Genomic DNA, 18036 nt, shown 5'->3' with positions numbered 1-18036 from the left:
AGAGAAGTTGTTTTCCTGTTATTCCATTATTCCCATGACATTGTGCCACCTCCTTACTGGTTTACTGCTTTTCATTGAATGAGTGGAAGAATTGAATCATATCAATGTCTGTGTTCAGGACAATCACTGAAAACTAATTCCTTTAATTTTGGGAATACTAAAATTTTTTCCACTTACAGACTGCTAGCATTTTGGTTGTGGCTGAATCCAGTTCATCCGGAATCTACAGCTGTATAGCATCCAATAAAGTGGGAAGTGATGAAAGAAGGATTAGCTATTTTGTAACTGGTAAGGTGTAATTCCTGCTATATTATATATTTGATACATTTAAAGTTTTCCCCATTTCTGTTGAGTGAGTTGTCGTGATGGATCATAATTTTTAAGATGTCGATTATAACATTTTGGAAATATAATGAGCTGGAAACTGTTCCACCACACAATGGTCCTAAGCCTGATTCCCCTTCCCCCCCATAGCTGCTTTTGAAAACAAAAAAAAACATGAAAGGGACAATGACATGCTTAATGTAACGTGTAGTTTAGTCCTTAATGTTCTTATTCTTTGCTAAGGAACAAAACAAGCATCTTTAAACTAATGCCAGTACAAAATGCTGATAGCTGTGAACAAAAGGCCAGGATGCTAAAAAGGATTTCCTCTCAGTGAATTCAAAATAGATACTTCAGGGCTCCTCTGATTGCTAAAGGTCTGTTTGCTTTTCAACGACTTCCAAGTTGTTCTTATTTGAATGCTTAAAGATTGGAAGTTGAACAGGGACCTACATGAGGCAAAAGGCAGTTTCCTTCTACAGACTTTTCCTACTATATATTGTAAAGAAATGGTATAGAAACTGCCCTGGGACATCCTATGATATCTGATCTGTAGGCAAACAGGTTTTCCTTCTCAGATGATGTTTTGAACCCAATATATTAGGAAGAGAGCCTTCCAGCCTAGATGCCTTTAAAAAGAGATTGGACAAATTTCTGGAGGTTAAGTCCATCACAGGTTACAAGCCATGATGGGTATGTGGAACCTCCTGGTTTTGAAAGTAGGCTACCTCAGAATGCCAAGGGCAAGGGAGTGGCACCAGGAAGCAGGTATCTTGTTGTCTTGTGTGCAACCTGAGGCATTTGGTGGGCCATACAGGAAGCTGGATTAGGTGGGCCTTTGGCCTGACCCAGCGGGGGTATGTTCTTATATGTACTTATGTTCAACCAGAGCATCCAAAGCTGACCAAGATCTTCGTGTAATATACAGATCTACTAGTAGATGTCGTGGGTTCAAGTAAATAGAAGCTTTCTAAGCGCTTATCACCTATCTTGTGGAGGGTTGGAAATTGCTTGGGCCAGATGGGTGGGCTTCCTGGGGTTCCATAGGCAGTGATATATACGTAATTATTCATAGTAGTAGCATATATCTTCTTCTTCTTCTTTTTTACAAAAATGATAAGTGCAGAAAGTGGTGTTATATGTTTTTATTTTATCACTGAAAAAACCCACCTATACATATATGTTTTCAGGATGTCACGGTTTTAAAGGAAATCATGATAACCAAAACCAGGGGTGTCAAACTCATTTCATACGAGGGCCAAAGTTAGCATTCAGGGTGCCTGGTGAAGGGCAAAAGTGACATCATTAATCAACTGATGGCCAGAAATCAGCACTTTGTTCTCATATAGACGCTCATTATCTGCAAATGACAGAAGAGAAAATACACAAATCTTGATCGTATTTCAAGATATGAGAACACTCAATTTTCACGTGGTCTGCCATTTCAGTAGTAACACCTCAGCACTGCTCAGCAGCTGAGAGCCTGATAAAAATCTTCCACGGGCACATCTGCACCCCCCTCTCCAGCCTTTTGTTTGACACCCCTGATTGAAACCAATCACCCCAGTTATTTCTGAATCCCAAATTAAGCAGTTATCTCTTCCATACGTCCCACCCCGTTAGCCTGATCCTTCCCCTATTTTTTTTTTTTAGCTATTTTGTTGGCACACAGCAGGGCCATGGGTGTGTTTGCAATTACTGAGGGTGAGACAGGAACAGCACAGCCTTATCTCCTGGCTGACCAGTGTCACTAAAGGCATTTTATTTTGAGATTCCTGATGGTGCTTGGCAAAGATAAACACAATCTTCCATCAGGAAACCTGGGAGCTATTTCCACAGGAAGTTTCAAATCACTAAAGTAAATAAAACTCTTTTACATTATTCCAGCCACTCATTATCCACCTTGTCTCAGACTTTTGCATATGCAGTGAAGTATAACTCATTAGGAGTTTCTAGCCTTTTAAACAGAATACATGATGGGATTGCAGCACTCTTTTCTTTTTCCCTACCTGCCCACTTAGAGAAATCTGATAGCACATTCAACATTAGTTACTCATCCAAAGTACAGGTTTTACTGCATATTTCCTTTCTTTCCCATAAGATTGAGAATTCTATGAGTTAATGATCATTTTCGCCTAAAGTTTGTACTATGATCTCATCAGTGGCATCACTAGGGTTTGCGTCACCCTGTGCGGGATGCCAACGCATCACCCCCCATGCAGTGGGCGGGGCAACATCCCAGGTGGTGGGCGTGGTGATGTACCATCACTCTGCCCCCACTGATTTTTGGGCTGTACCTTTTGATAGAATAAAGGTAGAACACATTCTGCATGAAATTACGCATTGATTGATATATACCATGCTGGTATTATTCCTCCAAACTGTGATTTTAGTGATTTTGGTCACTAGGGGTGCCACCTCGCCCAGGGTGTCAACTTACTAACACCTTATTGCAGCAGTTCTCAAACGTTTAGCACTGGGACCCACTTTTTAGAATTAAATCTGTCCAAAACCCACCAGAAGTGATGTCATGGTGGAAGTGACATCATTAGGCAAATTAAAATAAGTAAGTATAAATAATTAAAGTAAAACAAATAATTAAATAAGCAGAAGCCAACCCTGTTCCACCAAGTGAATTTCCTCTGTACCCTGCCTGCAATAACACCCCCCCCTCCAAAATCAGTAAGGTTTTCAGTCCTACCCAGTACCCAGTTCAATTTAAGAACTTCTGTTTAAACCAGATCACTGTCAGGATCCACCTGGCTTCACAAGTCTCAAAAAGGTTCACCTTATCAGCTGAAGCCTCGGTTTTGATCCCTTTTAGTGTGTGGGGGGGGGAGGCTGCCTTCTGGAGCACTTGTTTAGCTGCAAGTGCATAGGATCAGGACCATTCTGATAGCCTTGCACTCTCCTTCACCTGATCTTCCATTCCAGCCAAGGCATGTTTGCTTACTCATGAGTAAACGCGACCATGAGGCTTCGTTTCGCTTTCCATAGGGCTCAGTACATTTGTCTGCTTGGAGGGGGGGACTTCCTTCTCAGGTGTTTTTGGGGCTGCATTCATTGGCTCAGGACCATTCTGGTGTCATTGGATTTCTCTCAGCCTGCCCTTTCCTATGAACTAAGGCACGTTCGCCTACTCACGAGTAAACGCGCTATATGGCTCAGTTTCACTTTCCATAGGGATCCTTGCATTTTTGTTCTCCAGTTGTTTGGCCATAACTTTTGATAGAAAGGAGATATTTCACTTGGGTTTTTTGCATTGCATTCCACTCGAAATTCCACATCCAACGGTATATAATATGATGGGGTTATTCCTAACCACCGTGATTTTAGTGTGTCACCCCCCCAGTGCGCGTCACCTGGTGTGGTCCGCACCCCCCGCAACCCCCTAGTGATGCCAGTGGATCTCACTGACCAATTCTTCCCTATTGGTTAAGATCAAGTCAAGGATGGCCTCTCACTTCATTCCTTCTTGATGATGTAATCCTCAAGGCATAACAAGAGGATTCTGTTGTATAATAAGATAAATGTGCAGGTACAATAGGAGGAATCTGGTATATAATAAGATATATATTTACATGGAGATAGAGAAACAGAGTTGTAAAAGCTGGGATCAGAAGGCTGTGGCATGGAAGAGCAACAGTAATGGTTAAAGCAATAAGCCTTGCTGTGCTGAACTAAATAAAGGAACTCTGATTACTTATTAGTAGAAGTGTTTGTTTCCAGTGAGTAAAATAGGATTACAGCCTAATACTTACTGAACTCAATGGGCTTACTTCTGTGTAAAATAAAAAAACACCATTTTCAAACACCTTTATCTACTAGAGCAGTGGTTCTCAAACTGTGGGCTGGGACCCACTTGGTGGGTCGCGATCCGATTTCTGGTGGGTCGCGAGAATCTGGTGGCAGCCATATTGGAAGATGGCAAAAGACCTAGGTGGCGCCATTTTGGAAGTGGGCAAAGCCTGGGCGTCACCATTTTAAACTTCCTGGCATTGAGATGTAACTAAGAGCAACTTGCACATGTGCAAAGAAAGCAGCATGCCACTTTTCCCCAGAAAGCGTACTGCTGCCTCCCAGCTGGACCTCCATCTGTACTTGGAGGCTTCCTTCAGGGGGGCCAATTGCAGCCAGCCAGGCTTCTCCCCACCAACCTTTGTCAGCTTGGCTACCTTGACGGGATGGGCTGCCTTGGGGTTGCAAGACAGAGCAGCTCCCCGCTACCTGCAGCTGGTTGTGAGCCTGCCTCTTGTGAGCCCTCTTGTGAGCCTGCCTTGAAAGCAGCATCACCGCCGCCACCACCCCATTGCCGTTCTCGTCCTCTGCATCGCGACCTCTTTCCCTCTCTGAAATCGCCTGGAAGCCATGATCCTTTCCTGCCCCGGCTAGCACGTCTTCTCTTTATATCTTTGCTGGGGTGAGGGGGATCCCTGGTTGCCTGGCTGCCAAGAGAGCAGCCAGGAGTTGAGGGAGGAGGGAGGGCAAGCCTGGCATGGGGGGGGGGAAGCACCCAGGGAGAATGCTGCTCTTCCAGTCACTTCTCTGATGTGCACCCTTCCCCTCTTCTTACTTCTCTCTCAGGCTGCAATTCTGTCTACTCTGACCTGGGAGTAAGCCCCATTGCCAATAATGGGAGTCAATTCTGAATAGAGGTGCTTAGGCTTGGGGGAGATGAGGGGAAGCATCCCTGCTTATCTTCCTCCTGAGGGGGATACTACTGTTTTTATTTCCTTTATTTACAAAAGCTCAAGCTACTTCTCGTATTGAGGTGCATGAGTAGGGTGCACTTGTTTCTGGCTAGTGCTGAGCACAGTATCAATAGCCACATCAATTTTTGTTCATTTCAAGCGCAATAAAAGAAGTTGCTTGAGATTTTGTAAATAAAGACAGAAATAAAAACAGTAGTAAATAAATACACAAATATTTTGTTCCAGATGTTGTTTTATTTTTTGCTTGATAGCAATGGTAGTGAGGGCAGAGAGAATTGGAAGAAGCTTCTGAGCTAGAATACTGTCTCTTGTCATTTACAGTTTGAGTTTCTAGGCAAGAACTTCCTGCTCAATGACATCACTTCCGGCCCTGACATCAGTGATGTCACTTCCTGTTTGACGATGTCATTTCTGGCTATGACATCACTTCCAGGTTGCTGACATCACTTCCGGTGGGCCCCAGACAGATTGTCATTCTGAGAAGTGGGTCCCGGGCTAAAAAGGGTGAGAACCACTGTACTAGAGTCAAAGCTTCTCCATGGAAGTTTCCATAAAAAGCAAGAAATGCAGTGGGTGACTGTTCTGTGTGAAGCCAAATGAATGAGATCTGGCTTAGCTAGGTTATTTAACAATGTAGTGAGACAGGAAGGCTTCACCTTTTTCAAGTCCAATTGAGTAAAGTAATGTGTTCTGATAAATTCTAGTTAAAGGTTTCTTGCTGGAGTCTGTCATTCTTTTGCTGTAAAAATAGTGACTTTAACTCAACAGTGGATTGTCCTCAAGGTCCAGAATGTTCAGCAACTGGCTTCGGATGTCACCATATTTTTATGTCATCATAAAAGCGATCACTGGCAAGTGATAGCATATACCACATTGAAAGATAAGCGAATGAATGAATGAACCCCTAATTGTATTGACTGATGTTATTTAGTCCTGTGATAATGTTGTTGGACTGGATATAAGGACAGAATTGGCATCTGAGTTTGTTGCAGGATCTGGTCCATGTGTTTGTGCCTTTGTCTTGTAACCTGTTGTTGCTTAATAGCTGATTCAGAGTGGGAGGCTTCCTCTGAGGGAGGATTAGCCTCCACTCATAGCCTGTGAGAGAGGTGTCATGGTCCAAGTTTGGTTGTAGGTCATTGATGATATGTTGTGGTGATTTTTGTTTGGAGCTGTGGGTGATAACCAGTTTTGTTCTCTCACTTTCTCTTCTTATTTTGCCCTATAGTAGGTTGTTCCTGGCCTTTTAAATCTGTTGTCTTCCTTAATTGGTGGCGTATTGTGATTTTAGCAATGTCTGGTGTAAATCTGCAGATGTGAGCAGATTGGTGTGAGCTGGGACAAATATGTCTGTTTCCTAAGGCTCCCCTGTAGACAATGAATTATGTTGCATATTCTGGGTTGAAGCCAGAAGCATGTAGGTATGCGTAGCAATAAGTAGGCCTCCAGGCTAAGGTTGATGGTGGGTGAAAGTTGTTGAAAAATCCTGCTTGTGGGTCTGGATGATAAAGATGTCATTGATGTACCTCAGGTAGAAAAGAGGCTTTTGGGTGGGCAGGAATGGAGGAAGCATTCTAGGTCTGCCATGAAGATGTTAGCATATTGTGGAGCCATGCAAGTCCGCATGAAGATATAAGTTGGCTCCAAATCTGAAATTAATTATGGGTAAGGACAAAGTGGCAAAGCCTGGTAGCCAGGTGTGCTGTAGTATCATTAGTACCATATTTCTGCTGGTTGTAATCATCTTTATGGGATGTACAGGGTCTCTAAATCCATGATTGCCAGGATGCAGATCTCTGGGAGAATGGGATAGTCCCCCTGCCCAAAAACACACCCGTCCCATCCTCTCCAACGCCCATGCCAGCTGCCTTCAGCTCATACTTACTGGCCTGGGACCTGGAACTGGTGTGGTGAGGCACAAACATGTCACAAATATGCTTTTCAGCACATTTTTACACTTATTACAATTTTGTTATTACCTCAACCTGGGCATGACAGTGAAAGCCCTCAATGTAAAATTCTGTTCTGACAATCAGAAGGGATAAAGTTGGTGCTGAGAAGATGTTTGATGTTTGTCCATGTGCTGTTTGATGATGTGCTGAAAGGATGAGAGCTGTGTGTTGCTGCACTGCCCAGTGCTGTGGTAGAAGTATTGCCTGAGTCACAGCCAGTGGAAATAGTCTTCCATGTCACCAGAAAGCTATATCATCTGTATAGATTTGGTGGGGCAGAAGTAGAGACTCCTTTGCCCAGCTGAGACTGTGACAATATTGCAGGGTGAACAAAGAGTAGTTTTCCTTGTCAATGTGCCAGTATCAACCTTATTTTCCCCCATATTATAAATTTTTGGAAGGTTGTATGCAGTTGCATTGACTAGTTGGGTACTTCAAAGTTGCATCAGTAGAGATTTTCTGTGTCTCTTCCAAGTGCTTGTGTGCAGTACTCATTGACAGAGACAGCAAAACTATAAACACCAAGAAACAATGTTACACACTAAGCATTGTTCTTTCCTAAAGAAAATACAAAACTCAATGATCATTAATTCTTTTTACTGTTTCTTGTTCGGCTTTCCATTTGCAGAAGAGCTCTCAACAGGGAGGAGAGTTGATGGTAAAACTTCTGCCCCTAGCGCATGTGAGAAGATACAGAGAGGAGGGTGAGCCTGTTGTTCATTGGAAGGGCACATGCTCTGCATAAAGAGGTTCAATCTGTGGCATCTCCAGTTAGAGGTGGGAAATATGCTTGCCAGAAACTCTAGAGAGCCATCACCAGTGAACAATGACAATACCAGACAGACTAGTGATCTAAGTAGAAGGCAGCTTCCTAAGTTTATGGGAAGGATGATTGGCCTGTGCCGTAGAAATTATATTCGTTTGAAATTTCCTATGAATGAAAATTGTGTTCTGTTTTATGACAGATGTGCCAAATGGATTCCATATTAACCTAAAGAAACAACCTGTTGAAGGGGGAAGTCTGGTGTTATCCTGTTTAGCCAACAAGTTCCTGTACAAAGACATTGCCTGGTTATTACCCAGGACAGAAAACAACCATACAAGAGTCAAAAAGGCAGCCACTAAGGAGTACTCAATTGACCTCACCTTTACCATCAAAAATGTTTCGCTTGAACATTCAGGCACCTATACCTGCCGAGCAAGGAACATATACACTGGAGAAGAAGTGCTTCAAAAGAAAGACGTTACAGTCAGAGGTGAGCACTGTAACAAAAGGGCTGTTTTCTCACGGATCCACAAATTTAAGAGCACAAGGAATGATTGTACAACACAACACAATATAAAACATAAAGGACTCACTAAAAAGTGAAAATTATCTCCTCTCGATTGATTACTACTGTACACCCTCAAAAATGGGAGGTTTGGACATAGGAGGAGTAGCAATGCAAAAATGAACCTAAAAAATATCAAAACAGACAAACAAAAACAGCAACCCCCAATCTGGGCTTCCAATTTGGCTCAGAAAGATAGATTCTGCTTTGACAAAACTGTGGAAGTTGGGATTTGGAAGACTTCCCCACCCCCCGCACTGCATTTTTGTGTGTTATGTTGTATTGTTCTTTGCAGTCTCCTACCAAGTGCTAATGAAAAACTTTGGACCCAACTTCTCTTCGGCTTTGATATTCAACCTCCTCCCAAGTGTCAAAGCTGCACAAACTGAACACTTAAAAAAACTGCTGGCTTTGGTCAACATTGGACGTTTTATAAGTTAACTTTAAAGTGCAGACTAAGCATGGCTCAGTTTGAGGGATTGACTGGACTATGGTATTTTTACTTTAATCTGCTCTTTGTGGATTTATAAATATTGCCTTCTGAGCAAGTTCTTATGCTTATTTATTTGAGATCATTTTTCTACACTAAATATTATTAATCTTTTAAAAAAATCTTCTCAGGGAAGGCTCTGAGGATGCAGAATAAGAAATAAAAATGTTGAAATAAGGCATAGCCCTCTTGTATTGTTTGCATGAATTAGAGTATTTAAACTAACCAGAGTTGTGGACCCTCTTTTAATAAATAGAGGGATCTTTCCTTTGGTGCCCTTTCAAATTTACAGTGCTACTGATAAAAGTATGTGACATGAATGGGAAACTTATGCCTGGCACTAGGATGAAGAAATGTGTGGTTGTAACTATCTTAATAAAAGAAAATGGCCACATTTGCCTCTATTGATGAGGTTATAGTCATCACAGATAATATTTAATGCTTTTGTCCAACTCTAAATTTTAAATCAGACTAATCGGCTCATACACACACCCCGTTCTTTTTCTTATGCAAATGATAACAGGATTTAACACGGGGATTTAAAAATGACTAAACTACTGATGGAGAATCAAAAGTAATCTATTGTTACTTTTAAGCGTTTCTTATTCTCTTTTGTGATTTTATTTCAAGGTGTTTCTGTTTATTATAAAATCTGTATAAGGAAGAAGTTACTATTTTTAATAGATCTGATAACTTTATTTTTTTACAATACATATCTTTATTATATGGGGGGGAGTTCACTTATGATTAATTATTATATAGAAATTTTAGCCAAGCATGTGGGGGAATCACAATAGCAACAGCGAAAATGGGAACAAAAGTGACTTTGCTATTAGAACAGAGGGTGACAACATGACAATTTCTTGTGCCTGAGAACTCGCCCACCCATTTCCTCCTTTAAGGTAGCAGGACCGTGTCTCCCAGCCAAGCTTGTCGTTCACGTGGGAATTGCTTTTGTCAAGTGTGAAAGAGTAAACAATAGCATTTCCCCATAATGCCAGTTTTGTGGAGCCGAAAATGATTTGAAAACAATTAGCTACCTGGAAGTTGTCAGGATAAAGAAAATAATAATTGTTCCTATGCTGGTTTCACCTATAGCCACTTCTTATACAGTAGATCTTTTTTTTTCAGAATTATAGTGATGGCTTCCAGAAACAATTTATGTTCTTACAAAGGAACCTTCTGTGGCTGTTTTTCATATGGTTGCAATGCCAATCCGATTATTGGTAACTGTATTCCAGTGACAGCAAGCTTACTTTATTGTGTACTTTTGGAGGAAAACAGGAAAAAAGGGCCCCATTTCTATAGAGGTTATATGTGAGAAAATATTTTATGGCAAGATATCAGCTGCAATGACAGGACTTTATGAATTTGCAACAGCTTGAAAACAAGAGCTTAGGAGTCTGAAAAGAAAAAGAAGTTACTGATACTTGGATTCAATCCCTCAAGCATTGAAACTGGGCCAGCTCAAAGGATGAGTTGGAATAACAGGCATGTGAGCCTGATTTACAAACTGATGAAGGGAATAAAATAGAGTCCTCACCTCTGAAATTAAACAATGATTTATAGCAAGTCTAAAAGGGAGAAAAGGCATCCCGGACCTTTGGAGTTGGCCAAAACCTCAATAGTCATGTGCATGAGCATTATAACTTATTGTGCCTGCATCAGTGCCTGTTGAAATGAATGAAAGAATCTAAATAATGTTGTGTAAGGCAAAAGGGCTTAGAAGACTCTCTGTTGCCTTGTGATTGATGCACAAACCTCACTGCCAGGAGTGATTACCGCATGTGCACTGCAAAGGGATGAATCATGTTCTTTTCTGAGCAACTTATAATTCCTATGTACGATGTGGAGAGCAATGGTTGTGGTTTGCATTTGTACTTCTTTTTTAAAAAGTGTGTTAAAAGTTCATATGTATGTAATAGCTCATAATCGGTGATTGAACTAATAATAAATTATCTCAAAAAGAGATGCAAATGTTGAATGAAAGTGCTATACAAAGAAAGGAGGCTTAAAATGTTTTAACATTTTCTTTAATGGCCTTACATGATGTGAAGAAAGTGGATTTTTTTCTGTCTCAGGGTTAATTTTATTTTCTGTCTTGCTACTGAAGGCCTCGGTTCAGCACGTATCACTGTGGCAGGGGAATTTTTACTTCTTCTGTGATACCCTTCATGTTTCTAAGTATACAGTCCACCATGAACTTCTCCTTGTATGTTGAACTGCTATTGGAGAAGTTCAGTGTCAATTATGTGCAGAATTGGACAAGCCTCAATGAGAGATATCTGTTGAAATCAAATGAAAAGACCTTGAACCAATTAGAAATGCTTGTGAAAATCCTTGCCTGTTATGTTCCCTAAAATACAGGAGTAGGAGTAAAGCAAATATGATTTTTTTTTCTTTAAGCAAGCCGTTCAAAAATCATCCAGTTACAGCAACAAGTTTATTAAAAGTATGTGAAGGGTGATGCAACCTAATATTTAAGTAAGAAAGTGTTTTTCAATATGGAAAAAAAATGTGTATGGCTATAAACAAATTAAAATTAATCAGAAATAACATGGATTGTGTGCCCTCTTTTTTTTTAATGCTTCCACTATTTGTCTCAAGCTACTTGGTAATATTGTAGAGAATAACTATTTATAGAGCACAACATTTATGCCTGAGGTCTTAAGTTTGTCAGCTTCCTTATGCAGGCATATTTTCAAATATGTCTTCATAGTCAATCTGGAAGAAGCAGAATTCCATAGCTGCAAAGAATATATCTGATGAAGGACAGAGCAAGGCAGATTGTCTTGACAACTGTTGAAGAAGTGTCATGTAAATATACTTCATATTACTTGCTCTGTGAAAACAGATCAGGAAGTTTATAACCTAGTTGGACACAATATGGGTGATACAGGATTTGGCAGGAATTCTGCTCAGTAGATCATTTTTAGAAACAAATATGGTTCTTTTTAGTTTTCTTGGTTTTTACCTAACAAGACAGAAGGAAGTTTACAAAAAATAGATATTCTTGCAAATAATTGTTTGCCATAATTAGCAACAGAAAAACCCATCAGATGATACTGTTTGGCCCTCCTACAATGAGAGGAAATAACCATCGGAACAACAAGTCCAATGCTGACCTTGATCCCATCACATTGGAGAATATGATTGCTGAAATGGAAACATCTGATGACCATTTTATTTCACCAATAAGAATTCTTTATTAAAACAGTGAATATTCAGAATATTCTGAAATCTTTCTTGAAGGGGAAACAAAATTTCTGAAGAGTAAACAAACTGCAGCTAAACAGGAAGCTCAGAAGAATCAACAATGACTTCATTCCTGAAGAGATGTTCAGGGATTCACTACCAAGGATAAAAAATAGGAAATGTGAGCGAAAATGGTTGTCGCAAATAACATTGAAAATGTAAAGGTCTTTGGTATATTTCATTAAAAATATTTCATTTGGAATATTTCATTAAAAAGAAAGCAAACAATGTATGATGTATGGTGGAGGAGAGTGGGTAAGAAAACAGTGCCTTTCACTATGATGTTTCTCTTTCTACTTGGGTGGAAACAATATCATTTTCAGCGCAGTTGCTCATTTAAGACATCCCACATGGTGTCTCTAATGCTCATGGTGAATGCCTATTGTTTGGAGAATCTTTTGATATAGTGAGCCAAGTTTTACCATTCCTATTTATCTATGCAGAGATTAAGATTAAAATAAATTAGATTCTATGTTTAGTGTTGAACAGAACTAAAACAGAAGAATGTGATGTCCCAACATATTGCATACCTTTTTGTTAAAATATATTTAGTACAAATGTATGACTTTGAGGGATAAAAAAGGTTAGTATAATCTGAGAAGGGTATATGCTTATTTTTATGTTGGCTATCTGATGGCAAAAACTTGAAAGTCCTGCTTGTACTCCTTGTTTTGAAATATAGTCATATTTTATTTAGTGAGTCTATGTAGTTTTAAATTGAGTTGCATAGTCTGTAATAATAATCCAAACTACATTCACAATACAGGTTGATAGACTATACAAGGACCCTTTGGTATGATGAGAATAGGAAGTGTTGCCATATAGCTAGCAATATTGTCTTCCTAGGAATAAAGTTCTGCATTCTTTGTAGAGCCTTTAATTTTCAATTTGAAACAAATCATTCACTGATTCTCACTGGTTTGGATCATTTGTGTTGTGCTCTCTATTATTTCCATGCATTATAGGTGATATTGTCTAAAGGAGGAAGATTCCTTTAGTGTGTGGTGGGACACTATTTTATTTTCCCTATATAGCTTTTATTGGCCCTCCTGTTGGTTGCTGAACAGTATGTTCTGTGACAACAGTTATCGCCTTATCTATTTTGCAGCTCTCATTCTCTTTAACCAAAGTGGTTGAATTTTTCATGACATACCAACATTAATGCTATACTATGAATTTGGGTAAGAATAGGGCAAGCAATTTGTTTTTAAAGTTATGGTTATAGGTACATACTAACGGATCTGTCAATGTGTTTTGTAGCTCAGGAAGCCCCGCACCTACTGCGGAACCTCACCGACCAGGTTGTCAATACCAGTCACTCTGTTTCTCTGGAGTGTTTTGCTCATGGTGTTCCAGAACCTCAATTATCCTGGTTTAAAAACAATGAAGAGATACAAGAAGAACCAGGTTAGTGTTACACTCGCCATAATTTATTTATTTATATTTTATACAGGTATTTATATACTGCCTTTCTTTGGTCATCAGATTTCTCCTCAGACTTTAATCCAAGGCGGTTTACATAGGCAGGCTGTTCTAAACCGCCGTAGGGATTTTTACAATTGAATAGTTCTAGTCTTTCATAGAACTCCTCGTTCCATCTGGATTCCTTCCCAGTCTGGCCTCTCTCTGGCCCTTCCCCTCCCACGCTCCACTTGATAGCAACTCCTCTCTGCCACCTAGGGTCAGCTCATCAGTATATCAGCATGTCGTCAGTTCTCAGGTACTTCCAGTTGTTTTGAACTGGCAGCCTCAGATCTTCAGGCATTCAAGGCGGCAGTTCTACTAACTGAGCCAGACCTCCTGCCCTTTCTAAATTCTAGAAAGAATTTATTTCTAGATTCTTTATAACGTGGACCCAACCCCAGAACTGCAATCCATTTCTCAGTTTAACAATACTTACGGCCAGATGGTTGCTCCATTCAGCAACTGGAGTACCTTTGCAAGTGTCACCTGTAAGTTGGACCAGAACTGCCGAGTCCCATTTTGGTCGCTACTAGTCAAAATGAGCAAGCAGACAAAACAGGATTCAGAATCAAGTTAAAAACAAAAGGAATGGAGTAACTGGCCATTTGAAGCCCTTTAGTTGCATCCAGCGTAAGTCACTTGAGGCAGCCAGTTCACTATGTCTCACCTTAGAGCCAGTTTTGATCTGCACAGGCAGCACAATGACAGTAACACCAAATCAGCCATCATTATTCCAAATTTCCATGAAGAAGAAAAAAATACCCTTGTTCAAGACACTCCCTGTGTGACTCTGCAGTCATTGTTGGATCCATCTAAGGTGCCTTAAATGTACTTCAAATTTCATATGTTCTTAAATAAATACACCTATTCAAACAACCTCCCTGGAAAAGAGGCTCAACCTCACTAGCTTCAATGGTTACCAATTTGCTCAGTCCTGGTGCAATAACAGTAACTGAGGCTGCTGCACCAGGGTCTCTGTCAAAATTCTCTACGTTAGATCTATGTTAAATAAAGGGTTTGGTGTTCCTTTTAGATAGAAAATGTTTCACCCAGGGCCTCTGAGAGGAATTTTATCTGGGGATACAAAGTTTTTTGGGGGGGCCTTCCCAAAATGGGAGGGGGCAGTGGGGGAAGGCAGAACGGGGGGCATAATTGGGCAAGGGAAGGGTGGTGACAACCAGAATAGTCTTTGGAGTCCAGGTGAGATAGGAAAATGTAAGGTCCCAGGAACTTTCTGGGCCCCCTCCTTTGACTCTTGGGCCCCCTGTGTGAGCCTGGGCCCTGGTACAAATTACCCCCTTTACCCCCCTCTTCTAGGCCCTGGTTTCACCTTCAGCACTTTGCCAGAGATTTGGGACTAATTACCCAACTGAGACATTGTATGTGACTTCAGAACAGGGGAGGAGATACTTGAACTCATTTAGACAAACTATGCTAGTCTTTAAAGCAGCGTTAACCATTTTAGTTATGCCTAGAAATGCCAACCAGCTGCACATTTTCAGGCTTCTATCTCCTTTCAGACAATATTTTAATTCCCAACGCTGATTTCTTCAGCCCCTACACCCATCCAAGCGTGTCATATCTAGTAGTCACCAGCCATCAAACAGCCATGAAGAAAGTTTTTGCCAGTAATTGGTGCCAATGAATGAAGCATCTTCAGCAAAAGATTTATGAACCTGCACAAAAGGCTAGGAAAAAAAAGATTTCTATATCCAAGATGATGTTTACAACAGTACTCTTCTTGTAGGATACATTATACTGTCTTGCTTTAGCCTAGAGATTAAAATTCATTAAGAAGAGAATTGTATTAGAGAGGCAATTAATTTGAAACATTTCCCATTACACAGGTATAATATTAGGGCCGGGAAGGCAAAGTCTATTGATTGAAAGAGCACAAGAGGATGATGCAGGGCACTACCAATGTGTAGCTACCAACCAGAAAGGGACAGTGAAAAGTTCAGCCAACGTCTTCATACAAGGTAAAAACACTGCGTATGAAAGAAGCTAGTTAGCATGAATTTTATGTGACTTGCTTTTCCTATTTGATCTACTTCTACATCTCCAATTGCTTTCCATAGCAAAGATCTTGCTTTTCCTGGAGGAATAGGTAAGTGTGGTGGTTTGTTGGTTGTGTGCTAAACTTTTTGAACAAAGTCTTAACAAGAGAAATGCACCAGTTCAAAATGAAAACCAAAGGGAAATGCTGGATCAGAATGTGTTATAGTGACCTGAAAAAAAACTTTTCGGCAACCAAGCAAAAGAGTAGGGTCAGGGTAGAAGAACGATATATATTTAGCCTTGTAAAAGGTTTTGCTCTCCCAGGTTTCCTGTTCTAAGCTGCTTGCAATTGAGATGAGGTATACTTGGTGTTACTGTGTCTTTGATTTCGTGATAGAATAAGCAGTGATATCCAACTTGGGGTTTGGCCAGCAATTGCAAATACCATATATACTCGCCTATAGGTCAAAAAAATCATGCCTAAAATGGAGCCTGAGATCCTGGGTCAACTTATACCCAGGTCAATGCAGTGAATGAAGCAGAGACCTCTGGGAGCTTCTGGGAAGCTTATGGAGGCTCAGCAGCTGTCTGGTGAAGTTGGGGGTGTGTGGAAATGGGCTGAGAAGCAGGAAGCAGTGGAGAAAAAGGAGAAAAAGAAAAAATCCTCATTTCCTTCTGAAACAAGGTGGAAGCAACAAGGTGGAAACAAGGCTACAATGCACCAGTACTTAAGAGTAACACCCATGGAAAGCAGGGGGTCTGCTTCTGAGTAAAGAGGGTTGCAACTGTGCACAGCTCAGTCCTTGTTGCTCGTCTCCCTGCTGTGAACTGAACAGCACACTCCCAATTGCATGTTTTATGTTGCATGTCATATGTAGAGCCTCTGGCTTAACACACCAGGCACCTTAAGGAAGGATTTGACTGGTGGTTCTACTGGTATGTTGCTTACAGACACAACACTTACTCTGTCAGTGTTTACACAGATGTTGTGAAGACCAGAACTTTAAAAGTTAATGAACAAAAATGCATCTTATGATCTTTTATTGTATTTTTAATAAATTAGAAACTGTACAGTTTTTAGGTAGCAATTACAGGAAGGATATTTTTTAGGATCTGGCTTCAGGTAAAATCAGACAAAATTATAGTCAGACCCCCCCCCCCAAGTTTAACCCCCAACTTATCCGAGGGTCATAGAAAATTTCATGATTTGCGGCCTGAAACCTGCCCTCAACTTATCTGTGAGATCGACTTATAGGCGAGTATCTGCTTTCTGTTTTATTCTTGGAATCCAATAGCCCACTCTTCAAACGAAACCCTGCTGAGTTCTTAGCTTCAATATTATCTCATGTCATTAAATTTTGCAGCCTGTTTGCATGCCCCATTTGCAACCAAACTTTTTAACCTTAGTTAAAGGACCTTCCCAGTCTGGGAAGCACATTTGAGCTAAATTAGAGAACTTCAACATGAACGTAGCAGTTATCTAATTTCAGTGTTGCAGTTCTGTAATGATATGTGCTACCACTGTAAATGGCACTACGTTATCAAGTTCTCCCCCCCACATAACTCTGCTGTAATATATAGCAAAACGTAACTGCATGCTGACAACATCAAGTTCTGTTTTTCCATGTCACCGCCCATCGTAGTCAACGATAAGGAGTAGGGGCAGGGAACTGTATAGAGAAGTACAATCAAGACCCAAGGTACATGTTACCATGGGTTACAGATGGTGGGGAAGAAGTTTTTAGCAACCATGTGAGGTGATAAACAAGCTTCTCTCATCTCATTTGAAATCAGTTCAAGCTACTGCTGACAGACTCACCCCAGCTCTAACTGTAGTCTCATGAATGGGAGGGCTTCCAGAGAGTCTATTGAAAGACTCTGCTTTAGCTCAGCTCATTTAGATTGGGAATCATTTGGATTAAGATGCTTCCCTGAGCTTGATCAGACATCATGCAGCTCCTGCTCTCCAGGCTTGTGAGCTTCCTTTGTGGCCCTAAAAACAGCTTGAGGTGCATTTGCAGAGTTCTGCCTGAGCTGTGGTTAGTGTTCAGGACTTTGGTGAAAAATAGATGAAATTCTATCTGGGGAAACTCCCAACCCACCCTGCTAGTACATTGGATGCTATCACTGTTACCAGTATGGAGGATTCAAGGCTCAGTCTGGCCAGATGGGCCCTCTGGTGAGCATGGGCCCTTAGCCAGTGCCTGGCCTGGCTGACCTCCAAAGTCATTATGGTCATCTTAGAAACAGAGAGGTTTTTGCTGCTGCATCACACTGCTGACTCATATTCAACTTATGGTCCGTTAGGACACCTAGATCTATTTTTAAGTATGCTGCTGCCAAGCCAGGTATCCTCATCCTATATTTGTGCTTCAGGTTTCTTTTTGTTTATCTGTGTGCAGGACTTGCCTCCACTGAACATCATATTAATACAGTTATGTAGCTTTGCTTTGACATAACTCTCTATACCAGGGGTGCTCACACTTTTTTGGCTTGAGAGCTACTTTGAA

At 40.7% G+C, this 18036-nt stretch overlaps 1 protein-coding gene across 1 annotated transcript in view; it reads left to right on the top strand.

The window, feature by feature from the left end:
* FLT1 (fms related receptor tyrosine kinase 1) overlaps positions 1-18036 on the top strand; it is a 119038-nt gene that overhangs the window by 54561 nt on the left and 46441 nt on the right. The window contains exons 12-15 of the mRNA XM_066618847.1: positions 180-288; positions 7954-8244; positions 13325-13471; positions 15376-15507. Coding sequence (XP_066474944.1) covers positions 180-288; positions 7954-8244; positions 13325-13471; positions 15376-15507 — 679 coding nt within the window. The remainder of the gene's footprint in view (positions 1-179; positions 289-7953; positions 8245-13324; positions 13472-15375; positions 15508-18036) is intronic.

Source organism: Tiliqua scincoides, chromosome 3 (genome assembly GCF_035046505.1).
Source record: "Tiliqua scincoides isolate rTilSci1 chromosome 3, rTilSci1.hap2, whole genome shotgun sequence".
NCBI classification, from domain to species: domain Eukaryota; kingdom Metazoa; phylum Chordata; class Lepidosauria; order Squamata; family Scincidae; genus Tiliqua; species Tiliqua scincoides.
Note: the sequence above shows the minus strand (reverse complement) of the source record. Positions and strands in the feature narration are given on the sequence as shown.